Source organism: Bombina bombina, chromosome 2 (genome assembly GCF_027579735.1).
Source record: "Bombina bombina isolate aBomBom1 chromosome 2, aBomBom1.pri, whole genome shotgun sequence".
Lineage (NCBI taxonomy): Eukaryota > Metazoa > Chordata > Amphibia > Anura > Bombinatoridae > Bombina > Bombina bombina.
The window spans coordinates 424,358,460-424,379,048 of record NC_069500.1 but is presented as its reverse complement, the minus strand read 5'-3'; the positions used below and the strand labels follow the sequence as shown (position 1 = coordinate 424,379,048).

Sequence of the window (20,589 nt, the reverse complement as noted above, 5' to 3'; positions counted from 1 at the left end):
AACCTTGACAACTATATAAATGATTAATTTAAGGGCCACTATACCCATTGCTATATGCTTAATAAAGTAAGTGAAATAAAAAGTACAATCAGATAAGAAAGAGATTGGGTCAGTCTTTTTAAAGTAGGGCAGCCAAGAAGTTGTCTGTTATTATCTCTATATAAAATAAGTAAATAAGGTCCAACATTATGGTTTTGTATGGTAGGAATTGTTGATAACTTTTAAGTCATGACAGGTATCTTTCCTTTACCTCTTACACAGCCTTCCTTGTCACCCTTGTTCAGGAGGAGGTATGGAGGAGACTCTGGGAAGAAAGGCAAGGCAACCAATTGAACAAGCGAAGTTACGCCAGTGACTAGCAGAAGCAAAGGCCACCGGGATTCAGTCCCAAAGATCTCTCTGTATAGTGTAAAAGTTCAGTGACAAGGAATGACAATGGGATTTCTTTATTCTTTAGTCACAGTTGTAATAAATGAAGACAGACTCATAAATTCCACAATTCTACAACAAGCCTATTTGAAACAACACCATGTTACATATGGGTTATATTCACTATGCTGGTATATTAGTTCATTGAGTAAACTTTAACTCTCACTACTATTTTGAAAATCACTGTTCATATTGTAAAGGACTTTTTGCTTTCTCCTCACAATATTTACCTTAGTCCAACTATCTGACCACACAGCTTGCCCAGTGTTACAAAAAGTGGCCCAGTGGTATTGAGGAAACCACGTAGTTTTCGGGGTGCGCACTCTCCCGCATAATGAGCATGAATATTAACTCCTAAACCTGAAATAAGAGATTGACAGAGAAAGACACAAAGTTAAGCAAAAGATCTTGTACATTGTAAGTGTTTTGAGACAGAGATTACATTTACACAAAGCGGTAATTCTATGTCTGCACTCAACAAATTACTGAACTATAGCTGCCAAGGTAGAGTGCATTCTTCGGCTTCCTATTGTACTGCATTAGAAGATCAATGAGACATGTTTTCAACTTTTTAAAAATGTTTTTGCTTTTTCACAACCCCCCCCAGAATTTTAATCCATCTAATACATTTTATAATGTATTTTCACATGATTTTTGGTTTAATCTACTTCAACAGCATTGACCCATTGAAAATCTGTTTTCAATGGTTCTAAAGCTCATTTTAAGAAAAACTGTTTTTGCAGGATCCAATATTCTGGTCAAGTTAGTATGATGTAGAGTGAACATTTTAGGAATATGAAAAGGGCTTTAAATCTCAGCATGGCAGCTTTGTAAAGAAAGCGCCAGGTTAAATTATATGCGTCAGACTACAAGTAGTGCGCTATTTACTGCTTTTACTAGTGCGCAGGTTAGCGCGCGTATTTCAAGTTGAAAATAAATTTTTTGCATGTGAGCAAAACCTGATGCGTAGTAACTTCAGGTTTCGGATATCGCAACCATGATAACTTCTTCTCCCCATAGACTTCAATGGAGCGCGCTTTTAAAAAAAACTCATCTCTCATGAGCTAACCCGACAACGCATTAGACCAACTGCGCTAAACTCAAAAGTAGTATATTACATATTTTACATTACAATGTTCTTCACATAGAAGAAAATGTTATATATATGATTATTTATATCTATTCAATTCATGAAGACTCAGCTCTATAATTCAACTCAATCTTTATTTTAGTGAGTACATCTGACGTTTCAGCCCACACCTGGGCCTTTCTCAAGGATACCATGAGAAAGGCCCAGGTGTGGGCTGAAACGTCAGATGTACTCACTAAAATAAAGATTGAGTTGAATTATAGAGCTGAGTCTTCATGAATTGAATATTGATATACAAAGACTTGGCAATATACCTTTATAAATTTTGGAGTGCCTAATCCATTTGGAACACACACACATATACGTATATACAGTATATATATATATATATATATATATATATATACACACACACAGGTATAGATATATACACAGATATATATATATAGGAATATATATTTAAAAATGGACAACATTGGAATGTAAATATTTACAGTACATACACAATTAAAAACAATGATTTTTCATGTTTTCAGGTATTTTAGTGGAAAGGGCTCCATAACATACTGTATATATATATATATATATATATATATATATATATATATATATATATATATATATATATATATATATATATATATATATATACATACACACATGTGCATATCTGTATTTATATGTGTACATATGTATGTATATACAAATATAAATACATAATTACACACACAGACATAAACATATTTAGACATTTATTTATTCATTATAGCTCTTTCCATTCAAACACCTGGTCATATACATTTGAACCCTTCTAAAAAATGTTATATATATTTATATGAATACATTTGATCAGATAGTGTATAGATGAGTGTAACATTTTATTTTAATATATTTACGTTGTGTTTGATGCACATATTTTTTTTTTAAGTCTTAGCCTTTACACAATGTCTACAGTTGCGCTAACCCTGAGAATCATTCATTTTGTTTGCAAGCAGGCCTGAAACACTAGTTAAGTAGCTGCGATCCTAGGTCCTCTGCTACTTAACATCACTGCTACCTCAAGACTGGGGGATGTTAAATCACTGGTCTTGTATGATTGGTTGTGCAATAGCAGGGGGCAGGGCAACACAAGCATTTGCTTGTGCAATGATAACTGTGGGCAAAGTGGGTGTTGCCCGCTCACCACAATGCTACGGACCCTGTCCCCCTGGCATTTGTTAAAGGACCACTAAATAAAGTATAATTTAAGAATTGACAAACACACAACAAAAAGACAATGCAATAGCACTCTTAAAATGTCCAAGTTAAATTAAATTTTACTTTAAATGGTGGCTTATGGGTGAAAACTAGAGACATAAAAAAGTTAAACCAAATACAAAAAGTGTTTTCTGATTGATTAGATTACACACACACACACATATATATATATATAGATATATATGTGTGTGTGTGTGTGTGTGTATGTATGTATCTGAGAGGTTTTTACAGTTACAAAGTTACAAATCAATTGAAAACAATACAATAACTAGGTTTTTTGATTTATTGGAATAGTGTAGAATTTTAAAAGCCAGTAAAATCTCTTGCTACTGGACTGGAATAGTCTTCAATATAAGTCTGTAGGACTCAATAATATATCCAAATGTTACATTGGAAAAATTAAAAGTCACAATCAGTATATGAGTGTTAGGCCTAGATTAAGCGGAGCACTATTGTTATTGCGAGTCATGCAAACAATATTGTGAGGTTGTAATAATTTTACCTCTCTAATCCGTATTACAAGTCTAGCATAAAAATTCACTTGCACAAGTTATGATGTAGCATGTGAATACAAATATCGCAATCGGAACATCTAGAAAAAAACGTTGTGCAAACACCTATGCCGGTATGTATTTAATTTTCACATTAGTGTAATATTAAAGGGGTACTAAACCCATTTTTTTCTTTCATGATTCATATAGAGCATGTACTTTTAAGCAACCTTCTAATTTACTCCTATTATCAATTTTCTTCATTCTCTTGTTATCTTTATTTAAAAAGCAGGAATGTAAAGCTTAGAAGCAGGGCCATTTTAGGTTCAGAACCCTGGATAGCACTTGCTTATAAATGGGCCGTCTCCTAAGCTTTACATTCCTGCTTTTTAAATAAAGATAATGTCACAGGCAACGGGCTGCAAGGGTAAACTCCTACCCCCCTTACTACCTCACCCCTGTTGTTTCTCAGAGGATTTGGGCTCCTCAGAGCAACCATGATCTCAAAGAGTCTTTGTTTGATTGTTTTTGTGTTCCTACTTTGTCAGAGAAGAGCTGGTCTCTGATTGGAAAAACCCTCCTAAGCTGGCCAGGCTCCTGGAACTCCCGGTCGGCCACAGAACAGGACACCCACTAACTTTGCCTTTGGTCGCCCCAGCGGCCACCCGTCTAACCCCCCTCAGGCTGTCCGGGCTCCTGGAACTCTCGGTCGGCCACAGAACAGGACACCCACTAACTTTGCCTTTGGTCGCCCCAGCGGCCCTTTGCCCCAGAGCTCAGCTCTTTTGGGGATGGGTAGCTCCTAGGGAGGACAAGGGGTGGTGGAATTGCCGGACGGGGAGCTACTTGAGGAACTGGGGATTTTAGACACCCCTACCCCCAATATTTACCGGGCTGTAACTCCGGTCCCCAGTAACAAATCATGCCGCTTGGACTGTGGCATCTGGGGACTGAGAGCTTTTAAATGACAACCTGGAAGTGCTGCTGCTCCACAGGGATCACCCCGAACCCGCCACCCCTGAGTACTGGAACTCTGTGGAACTGTGGCTGCTATGGAGGCACCGGCCTGTCTGGAGGAGCGGGAATGGTGGGAAAACTGTGGGATTGTCCTTTGTCTTATCAAGATGAGTTCCTGTATAAATGTTGTGTGTTTGTCCCAATAAAATGTTCTGCTTTGTTCCACCTAAATGCTAGTTGTCTAGTTATTTGGGTGGGGATTGCTGAAATCACTCTCTCTCCACTACATAGAGGCTGGTTCCAGGTGTTGGAAGATCATTTCGATGGAGCTACCCAGTTGGGGTAGCAGGGGATCTGTCACAGGGGTGGCAGCGGTGAGATGCTTCCATATACCTGAAACGTACAAACCACCAACTGAAGACTTCTGTGTATGGAGCGCTATGATCGGCCATGGAAAGAAGCACTGAAAGGCTTGCTGCATACTAGAGGAATAGCTGCCGGCAGCAAGACAAGAGAAGCCATTATAGCCGAGCTAATGGGGGATGAACAGGCTAGAGCCCCCGATATGGAAGCGGGTGGTAGTCGAGACAGTGGCACCATAGACACCTCCTCCCAGGGGACTACGACCTCCAGTCTGGATGATCAAATCCGATGGAGAATATCCCTCCTGGGACCCAACCCATCCCCAGAAGCTGTCACTAGGACTATATCCGAGACCATCCTGATTTGTTTGCTGGAGCTCCAGAAAGATTTGGGGGGAGCCGTGTTAGCCCCCCCGAGAACCAGATCCAAGACCCAGGAAGCTACTTATGAGGCTTTACGAGCATTTAAGGATGATGGGGCTGAAGAAGTCGACTGCTACCTCCAGTACTTCGAGACCCAGTGCAGATTGCATGGGATTGCCGTAACAGACTGAGTCCCAATCTTCACTGGAAAGCTGACCGGCAATGCGGCGGAAGCTTTCCAGACTGTTCCTCCCAAGGAGGAGGACTATGACTGGGTGAAGGAAGACATCCTTACCCGGTACGGGCTCACCCCAGAGGCCCATCGATAGAAGTTTAGGGATGTACAAAGACAAGATGGGTAGCAGTATACCGAATGGACCCACCGGTTAGCCCATTCCTTGAACTCCTGGATTACAGGATGCCACGTAAAAATACTGGAGGAGGCACTGCAGCTCATCCTCCTGGAGCAATTTTACTCCCGCATCCCGGCCGAAATCCAGGACTGGATTAAGAATAGGAAACCATGGACTGCTGATCAGGCAGCCATCCTGGCTGACCAATACAGGGATGACCAGCACCAGACCTGTGCCACCCTGGCTCCAGGCTGGCCCCAATACCTACCCAACAACTGCAACCTCATCCAATCCCTGCTCCCCTGGTCAGACGCATGGACTCTTGCAATTGTTTTGAATGCGGACAGGTGGGACACCTCCGACACCACTGCCTGCACAAGACAGCTGCAGCCTCTCCACACCTGCAGAAAAGGCACCCCCTAACCCCGCAGTGGGCTCGAGCTACAGCCCCAAGATACCAAGCGGCCGCCCACAACACTTATGAGGACCACCCCGATCCCTTTGTTGAATGGGTCAGTAAAGAGATTGGGGTCCTGCAGGAGGTGGGAACAGCATCCGCAAACAATCGCCAGCATCATTGCCAGGAAGTTCTGGTAAACGGACAGGCTGCCCAGGGATTAAGGGACACGGGTGCTACTTTTACCTTGATCCAGCCTCACCTGGCCCCTAATTCCAGCCGCTCATAGAAAACCATAGGTATCCGAGTGGCTGGCAGTGCTGTTATCCAGGCTCCCGTAGCACCAATCTATTTGAACTGGGGTGCAGGTGCCCATGCTGTGCAGGTGGGCATTATGAGGAAGTTGCCGGCCGAGGTACTTTTAGGCAATGACCACCTTGTCTCTGCCTTTTGTGGGAGATACTCTCCCGGACGTGGCTGCAGTTGTCACCCACCAGCAGACCCAACAGCAAGGCATTTCTCCAGGACTGGGACCACAGGTAAGACCAGTATCCCCGACTACCTCTCAACCCCATCCCCCATCCCGATCTCCTTTCTGGCCTCTACCCATCCCAGATGAACCGTCCTGGCTACCACCTTGCCTCACCCTCCATCCCCCGACCTACTGCCCGACCAGCCTATTATTCCCCCTGACCAACTTCACTGGGTGTCCTCATCTTACTTTACCCAGGCCACCCTGAGTGACCCGACACTAGCCCTGTACTGAGTAGGGTTCAACCCTCAAGGACTCAGTGAGGAGCACTTCCAGTGGTTGGGAGGGCTCCTGTACCAGATCTCCAAGAGACAGAAGGGTCAAAGGGACCTAAATGACAGCTAGTTGTACCGGAAAAATTCCGGTCCGACCTGCTACGAATAGGACATGAAATTCCCCTAGACAGGCACTTAGGGAAGTCCTGAACCCATCATTACCTAGATCAGATCTATTACTGGCCCGGAATTGGAGCAGAAATTAAGGAATATTGTAGTATGAAGTATGCCAGAAGGTAGGGAAAACCAGCGACCACAAGAAAGCTCCCCTGCATCCCTTCCCCATTATCGACGAACCCTTCAGCAGAGTTGCTGTGGACATAGTAGGTCCATTAGACCGACCCAGTCCCTCCAGAAAGAAATATATTCTCACCGTGGTGGACTATGCCACACAGTACCCGGAGGCAGTCCCTCTGGCCAATATCCATGCGGAAACAGGGGCAGATGCCCTGCTCTGGATATTCCACAGGGTAGGCTTCCCCTGGCAATTGATCCCCGATCAGGGAACACAGTTCACTGCGGAAATTATTAGGCAGCTATGGAAGCTGTGGGGGATTAAACCCCTGCACAGTACCCCATATCACCCCAAACTAATGGGTTATGCGAGAGGTTTAATGGAACCTTAAAGCCATCCACAAAGATTGGGAAAGGTTCTTGCCGCACCTCCTCTTTGCCTACAGAGAGGTGGCTCAGGAATCCACAGGGTTTGGACCTTTGGAATCCACACCCTTGGACCTTGTTAGACGACACTGGGAAGGGGGCTCCAGGGAGGAAGGACACTCCATTGTGGAGTACATCCTCCGTCTCCAGGATAGGCTGAAGGATCTCCCTGACCAAGTTCGGGGGAACCTCCAGAGTGCTCAGAGTAAGTAGAAGCGGTGGTACGACAGAAATGCTCGTACCTGCACACTGATAGTGGGACAGAAGGTGCTTGCCCTGAAACCTATCAAAACAGATAAGTTACAGGCTGCCTGGCAAGGCCCTTACTGGGTAGTAGAACAGATTAATAACACCACCTGCCTAGTAGCCAAATGCTCAGATGGCAGGATCCAGAGAACCTTCCATGTGAGCATGCTGAAGGCATACTTCGGACGAGCCCAAGATGTGGCTGCGATATGTGCCCCGGCTGTGGAGGACTCAGAGAGTCTCCCCATGCCGGAGCTTCCCCTCCCCAACGAAACCCCACAGGGAATAGCTGATATTGCCCTAGATGAGAGGTTAGTGGCTGACCAGAGGCAGCAACTCCAGCATTTACTACAAGGCCAGCAAAAGATGTTCTCAGGGGGGTCTCTGGGACAGACCCCCCAGAGGCAGGCAGCTTACAGAGTCCCCGAATCAGTCAGAGACAGTATGCACTGGGAGCTCCAGGGAATGTTGGACCTCGGTGTTGTTGAACCGTCCAACAGTCCCTGGGCCTCCCTGGTGGTACTGGTACCCAAGAAAGATGACACTACCCGGTTCTGCATTGACTACCGTAAGCTCAATAACAGAACCACCACCAATGCCTACTGCATGCCCTGAGTTGATGACCTCCTGGACAGAATTGCCCAAGGTCATTTCCTGGCCACTCTTGACCTCTGCAAGGGATACTTGCAGATCCCTCTAGATCCCGAGTCAGCCCCCAAGTCTGCCTTCATCACCCCCTTTTGGCCTCTACCAGTTCACGGTAATGCCATTTGGGATGAAGAATGCTCCAGCCACCTTCCAGAGAATGGTGGATCGCCTGCTGGATGGCCTCCAGGACTATGCCTGCACATATCTGGACGACATCGCCATCTTTAGCGACACCTGGGAGAACCATTTGGTCCACCTAGGCATTGTCCTAGATTGCCTCAGGGCTGCCGGGCTCACTCTGAAGCCTGACAAATGCACTTTATTGGGCACTCGGAGGTCCAGTACCTGGGCCACCGACTGGGCTGTGGGAAGCACCGGTCAGAGCCGGCCAAAGTTGAGGCAACTGGCCCACCCCTCGAACCAAGTCTTAGCATTCCTAGGAACCGCCGGTTATTATCAACTGTTCATCCCTTATTATAGTACCTTGGCAAAGCCCCTGACCGACCTGACCCATAAAAGACTACCCCGACAGGTCCTGTGGTCCCCAGAATGAGAGACTGCCTTACAGAGCCTCAAGGCTGCTTTGGTCTCTGCCCCTGTCCTGGCCATTCCTAACCCAACAAATGTTTTTGTGTTCATACAGATGCCTCCATGTTTGGATTGGGAGCAGTCCTAAGCCAAGTGGATGAAGGAGGACAAGACCATCCCATATCCTACATCAGTAGGAAGCTGTTACCCAGAAAGGTAGGCTACGCATTGGTGGAAAAGGAATGCCTGGCCCTGGTATGGGCCCTCAAGAAACTGCAACCGTACCTATATGGAAGGGCTTTCACTGTCCTCACAGACTACAACCCTCTGGTGTGGCTGAACCGAGTATCGGGAGATAATCAATGCTTGTTAAGGTGGAGTTTAGCTCTGCAGCCCTTCAACTTCAACTTTCAGTACAGGCCAGGAAAAAGCAATGGGAATGCTGATGGACTTTCCCAGCAGACTGAAGTAGAGTGCTCCTCGGACAGCCCCAAGTAGACCCTTGTGGATCTAGCTGGGTCTGCCAAACTGGAAGGGGGGAGTTGTCACAGGCACCGGGCTGCAAGGGTTAAAACCCTACCCCCCCTACAACCTCACCCCTGTTGTTTCTCAGTGGATTTGGGATCCTCAGAGCAACTGCGATCTCTAGGAGTCTTTGCTTGTTTTTGTGTTCCTACTTTGTCAGAGAAGAGCTGGTCTCTGACCAGAAAATCCCTCCTAGGCTGGTCTGGCTCCTGGAACTCCCGGTCGGCCACCTCACAACGGACACTTGCCTAACCCCTCTCAGGCTGGCCGGGCTCCTGGAACTCCCGGTCGGCCACAGAACAGCAGGACACACGCTAACTTTGCCCCTGGTTGCCCTAGTGGCTCTTTGCCCCTGAGCTCCGCTCTTTTAGGGCTGTGTAACCCCTAGGGAGGACAAGGAGTGGTGGAATTACCAGAGGGGAGCTACTTGGGGAACTGGGGGTTTTGGACACCCCTACCCCCCAATCTTTACCGGGCTGTAACTCCAGTCCCCAGTAATGAATCATGCCGCTTGAACTGTGGCATCTGGGGACTGAGAGCTCTGTGGGACTGTGGCTGCTATGGAGGCGCTGGCCTGTCTGGAGGGGTGGGAATAGTGGGAAAACTGTGGGATTGTCCTTTGTCTTATCAAGATGAGTTCCTGTGTAAATGTTGTGTGTTTGTCTCAATAAAATGTTCTTCTTTGTTCCATCTAAATGCTAGTTGTCTAGTTATTTGGGTGGGGATTGCTGAAATCACTCTCTCTCCTCTACATAGTGGCTGGTTCTAGGTGTTGGAAGATTGTTTCGGTGGAGCTACCCAGTCGGGGTAGCAGGGGATCCGTCACAGATAACATTATACAGTTGCAAATAATTCTGGGATAACAGTACATGGTTTTCTATCATAATAATGTAATCTAAGGTACGTGCAGTATTAGTGTAATTTAAAAGGTTACACATTCATGTTAGCTGCCTGGCAGTCATTGAGAATTGCCATTCTGCTAAGGAATGCAATGAAGCCCTATCTAAGAGCCAGCAGGTTAACTCCCATGCACCCTTTAACCCTTTAATGATAATCTAAATCCTGCATTGTTGCTTATTTTTCCTGTACAATTTCAGTTTCTCAGAATTGATGCTTGGAAAATTCGAATTGTGACATTGTGAGTTCTCTCAAATGATGTGTGTGGTTTTGGTGACAACATTGGATCAAGATACCACAGTGCAGTACCTGGGTGTGAAGCTGAGTATTCTAGTGCTGAATATATAATTATTTTATTCACACATGTATTAAAGGGACAGTCTAGTCCAAAATAAAGTTTCATGATTCAGATAGGGCATGTCATTTTAAACACCTTTCCAAATTACTTTTATCACCAATTTTGCTTTGTTCTCTTGGTATTCGTAGTTCAAAGCTAAACCAAGGAGGTTCATATGCTAATTTATTAAACCTTGAAGGCTGCCTCTTATCTGAATGCATTTTGACAATTTTTCACCACTAGAGGGTGTTAGTTCATGTGTGTCATTTAGATAACACTGTGCTCATGCAAGTGGAGTTACCTAGGAGTCAGCACTGAATGGCTAAAATGCAAGTTTGTCAAAAGAACTGAAATAAGGGGGCAATTTGCAGAAATTTAGATACAAGATAATCATAAAGGTAAAAAGTGTATTAATATAACGGTGTTGGTTATGCAAAACTAGGGAATGGGTAATAAAGGGATTATCTATCTTTTAAAACTATAAAAATTCTGTTGTTGACAGTCCCTTTAACTATTTATTTTTTGTAAAACTGAAGTATTTTGTATTCTTGCATGAGCTATCCTTGTAATAACCTGCAGTTCTTAGTTTAATGGATCATGTACCTGCATAAAACCCAGACAGGAAACGTCCAACCATGATCATCTCAAAGTAGCCGGCTTTGAGACTCAGACCCATGAGCCCAGTGCTGATAAGTGGCAGGAAGCAGTTGAAGAGCTGGCATTTCTTTCTGTAGCAAATACAAGAGATTTCACTCTAGAGGCAAAAGGTAGAGGCTAAAGAGAAGAGATTTGATAGAAGATGAGAATATTGATCCTATACCCGTGCTTTATCCGTCCCTGGGTCTGTTATCAAACATACAAGTAACAAGTAACTACATACTCAGAGAAATAGGAGATTGTCGAGGTTAATGGTTTCTTCTATAGCTGTTGGTTCAGCAGTAGGGATGGGTGAATGTGGCTAAATCAAAATTTCAATGTTAGAACAAATATGCTTAAAAAGCAGCGTTGGCCGGTCCTAATGCTGCTTTTTAACGCCCGCTTGTATTACGAGTCTTGCAGGTACAGGTGTACCGCTCACTTTTTGTCCAGACTTGGAAATACCGCAAATCCACTTACGTAAATTGCGTATCCTCTTTTTTCAATGGGACTTTCATAGTGCCGAGTCTCACAAAAAGTGAGAGGTACACCCTCTCCTGTCAAGACTGGTACCGCATTTTAAAGTCAGTAGTTAAGAGTTTTACACTGCAAAGCCGTAGCATAAAACTCTTAACTAAAGTGCTAAAAAGTACACTAACACCCATAAACTACCTATTAGCCCCTAAACCACATCGCAAACACTAAAATAAAATTTTTAACCCCTTATCTGCCGAACCGGACATCGCCGCCACTATAATAAATATATTTACCCCTAAACCGCCGCACTACCGCATCGCAAACATTAGTTAAATATTATTAACCCCTAATCTGCCGTCCCTGACATCGATGCCACCTACCTACATTTATTAACTCCTAATCTGCCGCCCCCAACGTCGCCGCCACTATATTAAAGTTATTAACCCCTAAACCTAAGTCTAACCCTAAACCTAACACCCCCTAACTTAAAAATAATTAAAAGAAATCTAAATAAAATTTCTATAATTAACTAAATTATTCATTAATTAATTTGTTTATTATTTTCTGTAATTTAGTGTGGTTTTTTGTACTTTAGATAATTTAATTGTATTTAATTGTATTTAATTTAGGGAAATAATTTAATTGTAGTGTAGTGTTAGGTGTAATTGTAACTTAGGTTAGGTTTTATTTTAAAGGTACTTTTGTATTTATTTTAGCTAGGTGGTTATTAAATAGTTAATAACTATTTAATAACTATTGTACCTAATTAAAATAAATAAAAACTTGCCTGTAAAATAAAAATAAACCCTAAGATAGCTACAATGTAACTATTAGTTATATTGTAGCTAGCTTAGGGTATATTTTACAGGTAAGTATTTAGTTTTAAATAGGAATAATTTAGTTAATTATAGTAATTTTATTTAGATTTCTTTTAATTATATTTAAGTTAAGGGTTGTTAGGGTTCCCTAAATTAAATACAATTAAATACAATTAAATTAAATTATCTAAAGTAAAAACAAACAAACATACACTAAATTCCAGAAAATAATAAACAAATTACAATTTTTAAACTAATTACACTTAATCTAATCCCCCTAACAAAATAAACCCCCCCAAAAAATAAAAAAGCCCTACCCTACACTAAATTACAAATAGCCCTTAAAAGGGCCTTTTGCGGTGCATTGCCCCAAAGTAATCAGCTCTTTTACCTGTAAAAAAAAGTACAAATCCCCCCCAAACATTAAACCCCACCACCCACACACCCAACCCTACTCTATAACCCACCCAATAACCCCTTAAAAAAACACTAACCCCTTGAAGATCACCTTACCAGGAGAAGTCTTCATCCAACCGGGCAGAAGTCCTCAATGAAGCTGGGAGAAGTCTTCATCCAAACCAGGCGAAGTGGTCCTCCAGACGGGCAGAAGTCTTCATCCAGATGGCATCTTCTATCTTCATCCATCCGGCGGAGAGCGGGTCCATCTTTAAGACATCCGACATGGAGCATCCTCTTCTGACGACGGCTAAGACTGAATGAAGGTTCCTTTAAATGATGTCATCCAAGATGGTGTCCCTTCAATTCCGATTGGCTGATAGAATTCTATCAGCCAATCGGAATTAAAGGGACAGTTAACACCAGAATTTTTGTTGTTTAAAAAGAAAGATAATCCCTTTATTACCCATTCCCCAGTTTTGCATATCCAACACAGTTATAATAATACACGTTTTACCTCTGTAATTATCTTGTATCTAAGCCTCTGCTGACTGCCCTCTTATTTCAGGGCAGACATGCAGTTTAGCCAATCAGTGCTCACTCCTAGGTCACTTTACGTGCATGAGCTCAAAGTTATCTATATGAAACATGTGAACTAATGCCCTCTAGTGGTCAAAATGTATTCATATTAGAGGCAGTCTTCAAGGTCTAAGAAATTAGCATATGAACCTCCTAGGTTTAGCTTTCAACTATGAATACCAAGAGAACAAAGCAAAATTGGTGATAAAAGTAAATTGGGAAGTTGTTTAAAATTGCATGCCCTATTTAAATCATAAAAGTTTTTTTTTGGACTTGACTGTCCCTTTAAGGTAGAAAAAATCCTATTGGCTGATGCAATCAGCCAATAGGATTGAGCTTGCATTCTATTGGCTGATTGGAACAGCCAATAGAATGCGAGCTCAATCCTATTGGCTGATTGGATCAGCCAATAGGATTGAAGTTCAATCCTATTGGCTGATTGCATCAGCCAATAGGATTTTTTCTACCTTAATTCCATTTGGCTGATAGAATTCTATCAGCCAATCGTAATTGAAGAAGAGGATGCTCCGTGTCAGATGTCTTGAAGATGGACCCGCTCCACGCCGGATGGATGAAGATAGAAGATGCCGTCTGGATGAAGACTTCTGCCCGTCTGGAGGACCAGTTCACCCGGCTTGGATGAAGACTTCTCCCGGCTTCGTTGAGGACTTTGGCCCGGTTGGATGAAGACTTCTCCCAGTAAGGTGATCTTCAAGGGGTTAGTGTTAGCTTTTTTTAAGGGGGTATTGGGTGGGTTTTAGAGTAGGGTTGGTTGTGTGGGTGCTGGGATTTGTACTTTTTTTTTTACAGGTAAAAGAGCTGATTACTTTGGGGCAATGCCCCGCAAAAAGCCCTTTTAAGGGCTATTTGTAATTTAGTGTAGGGTAGGGCTTTTTTTATTTTGGGGGGGCTTTTTTATTTTGTTAGGGGGATTAGATTAGGTGTAATTAGTTTAAAAATCTTGTAATTTGTTTATTATTTTCTGTAATTTAGTGTGGTTTTTTTGTACTTTAGATAATTTAATTGTATTTAATTTAGGGAAATAATTTAATTGTAGTGTAGTGTTAGGTGTAATTGTAACTTAGGTTAGGTTTTATTTTAAAGGTACTTTTGTATTTATTTTAGCTAGGTGGTTATTAAATAGTTAATAACTATTTAATAACTATTATACCTAATTAAAATAAATACAAACTTGCCTGTAAAATAAAAATAAACCCTAACGGCTAGATTTGGAGTTTTGTCGGTAACGACCCGAAAAACTAACGCCGGCTTTTTTCTGGCCGCACCATAAAAATAACTCTGGTATTGAGAGACCACATAAAGGCTGCGTTAGGCTCCAAAAAAGGAGCGTAGAGCATTTTTAACGCAGCTTCAACTCTCGATACCAGAGTTGCTTACGGACGCAGCCAGCCTCAAAAACGTGCTCGTGCACGATTCCCCCATAGGAAACAATGGGGCTGTTTGAGCTGAAAAAAAACCAAACACCTGCAAAAAAGCCGCGTTCAGCTCCTAACGCAGCCCCATTGTTTGCTATGCGGTAACCCTTCCTACGTCTGCACTTAACACTCTAACATGTACCCCGAGTCTAAACACCCCTAACCTTACACTTATTAACCCCTAATCTGCCGCCCCCGCTATCACTAACACCCCCCTAAGTTAAATATAATTTAAATCTAACGAAATTAATTAACTCTTATTAAATAACTTATTCCTATTTAAAGCTAAATACTTACCTGTAAAATAAACCCTAATATAGCTACAATATAAATTATAATTATATTATAGCTATTTTAGGATTTATATTTATTTTACAGGTAACTTTGTATTTATTTTAACCAGGTACAATAGCTATTAAATAGTTAAGAACTATTTAATAGCTAAAATAGTTAAAATAATTACAAATTTACCTGTAAAAGAAATCCTAACCTAAGTTACAATTAAACCTAACACTAGACTATCAATAAATTAATTAAATAAACTACCTACAATTATCTACAATTAACCTAACACTACACTATCAATAAATTAATTAAATACAATTGCTACAAATAAATACAATTAAATAAACTAGCTAAAGTACAAAAAATAAAAAAGAACTAAGTTACAAAAATAAAAAATATTTACAAACATAAGAAAAATATTACAACAATTTTAAACTAATTACACCTACTCTAAGCCCCCTAATAAAATAACAAAGCCCCCCAAAATAAAAAAATGCCCTACCCTATTCTAAATTACTAAAGTTCAAAGCTCTTTTACCTTACCAGCCCTGAACAGGGCCCTTTGCGGGGCATGCCCCAAGAAATACAGCTCTTTTGCCTGTAAAAAAAACATACAATACCCAAGCCCCCCAACATTACAACCCACCACCCACATACCCCTAATCTAACCCAAACCCCCCTTAAATAAACCACTAAACCAATCAGATTGAGCTCACATTCTATTGGCTGATCGGAACAGCCAATAGAATGCAAGCTCAATCTGATTGGTTGATCGGATCAGCCAATCGGATTGAACTTGATTCTGATTGGCTGATTCCATCAGCCAATCAGAATATTCCTACCTTAATTCCGATTGGCTGATAGAATGGATGACGTCATTTAAAGGAACCGTCAGTCATCGGCCAGGATGGATGTTCCGCGGTGGAGGTCTTCAGGATGCTGCCGCTTCGCTCCGGATGGATGCCGCTTGGATGAAGACTTCAATCGGATGGAAGACCTCTTCTGCCCCGCTTGGATGAAGACTTCAGCTGGATCATGGACCTCTTCAGCCCCCCGCTTGGGCTTGGATCAGGACATCGGAGGAGCTCTTCTGGACGGATCGGTGTGATACCCGGTGAGGTGAAGACAAGGTAGGATGATCTTCAGGGGCTTAGTGTTAGGTTTATTTAAGGGGGGTTTGGGTTAAATTAGGGGTATGTGGGTGGTGGGTTGTAATGTTGGGGGGCTTGGGTATTGTATGTTTTTTTTTACAGGCAAAAGAGCTGTATTTCTTGGGGCATGCCCCGCAAAGGGCCCTGTTCAGGGCTGGTAAGGTAAAAGAGCTTTGAACTTTAGTAATTTAGAATAGGGTAGGGCATTTTTTTATTTTGGGGGGCTTTGTTATTTTATTAGGGGGCTTAGAGTAGGTGTAATTAGTTTAAAATTGTTGTAATATTTTTCTTATGTTTGTAAATATTTTTTTATTTTTTGTAACTTAGTTCTTTTTTATTTTTTGTACTTTAGCTAGTTTATTTAATTGTATTTATTTGTAGCAATTGTATTTAATTAATTTATTGATAGTGTAGTGTTAGGTTAATTTTAGATAATTGTAGGTAGTTTATTTAATTAATTTATTGATAGTCTAGTGTTAGGTTTAATTGTAACTTAGGTTAGGATTTCTTTTACAGGTAAATTTGTAATTATTTTAACTATTTTAGCAATTAAATAGTTCTTAACTATTTAATAGCTATTGTACCTGGTTAAAATAAATACAAAGTTACCTGTAAAATAAATATAAATCCTAAAATAGCTATAATATAATTATAATTTATATTGTAGCTATATTAGGGTTTATTTTACAGGTAAGTATTTAGCTTTAAATAGGAATAATTTATTTAATAAGAGTTAATTAATTTCGTTAGATTTAAATTATATTTAACTTAGGGGGGTGTTAGTGTTAGGGTTAGATTTAGCTTTAGGGGTTAATACATTTATTAGAATAGCGGTGAGCTCCGGTCGGCAGATTAGGGGTTAATAATTGAAGTTAGGTGTCGGCGATGTTAGGGAGGGCAGATTAGGGGTTAATACTATTTATTATAGGGTTAGTGAGGCGGATTAGGGGTTAATAACGTTATTATAGTAGCGCTCAGGTCCGGTCGGCAGATTAGGGGTTAATAAGTGTAGGCAGGTGGAGGCGACATTGAGGGGGGCAGATTAGGGGTTAATAAATATAATACAGGGGTCGGCGGTTTTAGGGGCAGCAGATTAGGGGTACATAAGGATAACGTAGGTGGCGGCGCTTTGCGGTCGGCAGATTAGGGGTTAATAAGTGTAGGTAGGTGGAGGCGACGTTGTGGGGGGCAGGTTAGGGGTTAATAAATATAATACAGGGGTCGGCGGTGTTAGGGGCAGCAGGTTAGGGGTACATAAGGATAACGTAGGTGGCGGTCGGCAGATTAGGGGTTAAAAAAAATTATTTGAGTGTCGGCGATATGGGGGGACCTCAGTTTAGGGATACATAGGTAGTTTATGGGTGTTAGTGTACTTTAGAGTACAGTAGTTAAGAGCTTTATAAACCGGCGTTAGCCCAGAAAGCTCTTAACTACTGACTTTTTTCCTGCGGCTGGAGTTTTGTCGTTAGATGTCTAACGCTCACTTCAGAAATGACTCTAAATACCGGAGTTAGAAAGATCCCATTGAAAACATAGGATATGCAATTTACATAAGGGGATCTGCGGTATGGAAAAGTCGCGGATGAAAAGTGAGCGTTAGACCCTATTTTGAGTGACTCCAAATACCGGCGGTAGCCTAAAACCAGCGTTAGGAGCCTCTAACGCTGGTTTTCACGGCTAACGCCAAACTCCAAATCTAGGTCTAAGATAGCTACAATGTAACTATTAGTTATATTGTAGCTAGCTTAGGGTATATTTTACAGGTAAGTATTTAGTTTTAAATAGGAATAATTTAGTTAATTATAGTAATTTTATGTAGATTTCTTTTAATTATATTTAAGTTAGGGGTTGTTAGGGTTAGGGTTAGACTTAGGTTTAGGGGTTAATAACTTGAATATAGTGGCGGCGACGTTGGGGGCAGCAGATTAGGGGTTAATAAATGTAGGTAGGTGGCGGCGACATTGGGGGCAGCAGATTAGGGGTTCATAAGTATAATGTAGGTGGTGGCGGTGTCCGGAGTGGCAGATTAGGGGTTAATAATATAATGTAGGTTGCGGCGATGTCGGGGGCAGCAGATTAGGGTTAATAAGTGTAAGATTAGGGGTGTTTAGACTCGGGTTCATGTTAGGGTGTTAGTTGTAGACATAAAATGTATTTCCCCATAGGAATCAATGGGGCTGCGTTAAGGAGTTTTACACTGCTTTTTTGCAGGTGTTAGACTTTTTTCCAGCTGGCTCTCCCCGTTGATTCCTATGGGGAAATTGTGCATGAGCACGTTACACCAGCTCACTGCTAACGTAAGCAGCGCTGGTATTGGAGTGCGGTAAGGAGCAAAATTTTGCTCAACGCTCACTTCTTGTCTGGGTTGTAAAAACCTGTAATACCAGCGCTGTCTGTAAGTGAGCGGTGAGCATAAACTGCTCGTTAGCACCGCACAGCCTCTAACGCAAAACACGTAATCTAGGTGATTGTATATTTGTTTTACACAATCAAATATAAATAAGAATGAAATTTCTTTAAAATTTAAAAATCAAATGTTATTTTATATTTTGAAATGTTGGTTTCGATTTTAAATGTTCAAACATATACATTCAAAATATAATGTTGAAATTTTGAATTGCATACATTAATTTGAATCAAAATCGAATGTTTAAATATCGAATCACATAAATAATTTCAAAATCGAATGATATACAGTAGCTAACAGAGGCCTGGATTACCAGTTGTGCGGTATGGCTTTACCACATGCAAAATGGTCTTTGCGGGCTGAATGGTCACCTACTTGATATTACAAGTCATGTGGTATGGCTTTTCCACAATCTTTATGGCCTATACTGCAACAATGCATTTTGCATTAAAAGACCTGTAGTTATGTGTTTTGCAAAACAAAAAGGTTCCCAAAAATATGTTACAAAGAACACTAACACCCATATACTACACTATTAACCCCTAGAACCACCATCTGCCCGCATTGCAACTAATAAATGTATTAACCCCTAAATTGACATCCCTTCATCGTAACTAAAAAAAAACCTATTAACCCCTAAACTGCCACCCCCCGCATCGCAACTACGTAAATTAAATGATTAACCCTAAACTGCCATCCCCCCACATTGCAACTTCCTAAATTAAACTAATAACCCCTAAACCTTACACCCCCTAACTTTAGCAAAATTAAAATACACCTAAATTAAAGCTACAATATACTAACTACTTTAAAATTAATAAAAACTTACCTAAGAAAATAAATAAAAACTAAAACCTAAGCTTAAACTAAAAAAAACTAACAATACTTCTTTTAAAAAAACAAATAATACAAAAAACAACAACTAATATTAGTAAAAATAATAAAACCTAACATAACAAAAAAAAATACCATTACAAAAAAAATAAACACAAAAAAATAATAAACATTAAAATTACAAAAATAAAAAAAACTACCATTACAAAAAATAACAAACAAAATTATCCAAAATAATTAAAATTATTCCTATTCTAATAACCCCAGGTTAAAAAAAAACACACCCCAAAATAAAAAAAACCCCATAATCTATAGATAAACTACCAATAACCCTTAAAAGGGCCTTATGTAGGGCATTGCCCTAAAGTTAACAGCTCTTTTGCAAAAAATAAAAAAATTACCCCCTAACATAAAAATCCCCAAAACCCCAAAATAAAATAAGAAACCTAACTAAAAAAACGTAATCTACCTATTGCCCAAAGAATGGTATTTGTATGGGCATTACCCTTAAAAGGGCATTCAGCTCTTTTTAAGCCCATTAAAAATAAAAAGTCCTTATCTAAGCAGCTTTCCTCCTATTGACTGACAAATTCAAATCAGCCAATATGAATACAAGGGTACCCCCATATAAAAGTGGTACATTGCATTTAATCTTCAGTGTGAGGCTAGAGACCGCATGAAGAGGTCCTCCGTGTCGTGTGGATGAAGAGGATCGCCGAGCACTTCGCAGCCACCACCGGGATGAAAATACAAGATGGATCGCTGCCTGGATGAAGATTGAAGAAGATGGTCCCCCGATGCATGAAGATGGAGCCACTGGTATGAAGATGTTTCACCGGCCTTCATCAATGGTGAGAGCCAATTTTGGGGTTAGTGTAAGTTGTTTTTTTATTTTGTAGTGTTTGTTTTTTTTAGATTAGGGCTTTTTTTATTTTTAATGGGCTGAAAAATAGCTGAATGCCCTTTTTGGGGCAATGGATAGATTCGTTTATTTTTAGTTAGGTTTATCTTTTTTCAAAACAGCTGTTAACTTTAGGGCGATGCCCTACAAAAGGCCCTTTTAAGGGCCATTGGTAGTTTATTATAGATTAGTTTTTTTTTTTTTTTGGGGTGTTTTTTATTTTTAAATGGGGTATTAGAATAGGAATCATTTTTATTATTTTGGAGAATTTCGTTTGTTATTTTTTGTAATGGTATTTTTTTTAATTTTTTTTGTAATTTTA

At 40.9% G+C, this 20,589-nt stretch overlaps 1 protein-coding gene across 1 annotated transcript in view; it reads right to left on the bottom strand.

Annotated features, from left to right (window-relative positions):
• Positions 1-20,589, bottom strand: part of LOC128646980 (solute carrier family 2, facilitated glucose transporter member 9-like) — a 98,528-nt gene that overhangs the window by 35,625 nt on the left and 42,314 nt on the right. The window contains exons 4-6 of the mRNA XM_053699792.1: positions 10,951-11,075; positions 660-789; positions 251-399 (exon numbers count right to left, since the gene is read on the bottom strand). Coding sequence (XP_053555767.1) covers positions 251-399; positions 660-789; positions 10,951-11,075 — 404 coding nt within the window. The remainder of the gene's footprint in view (positions 1-250; positions 400-659; positions 790-10,950; positions 11,076-20,589) is intronic.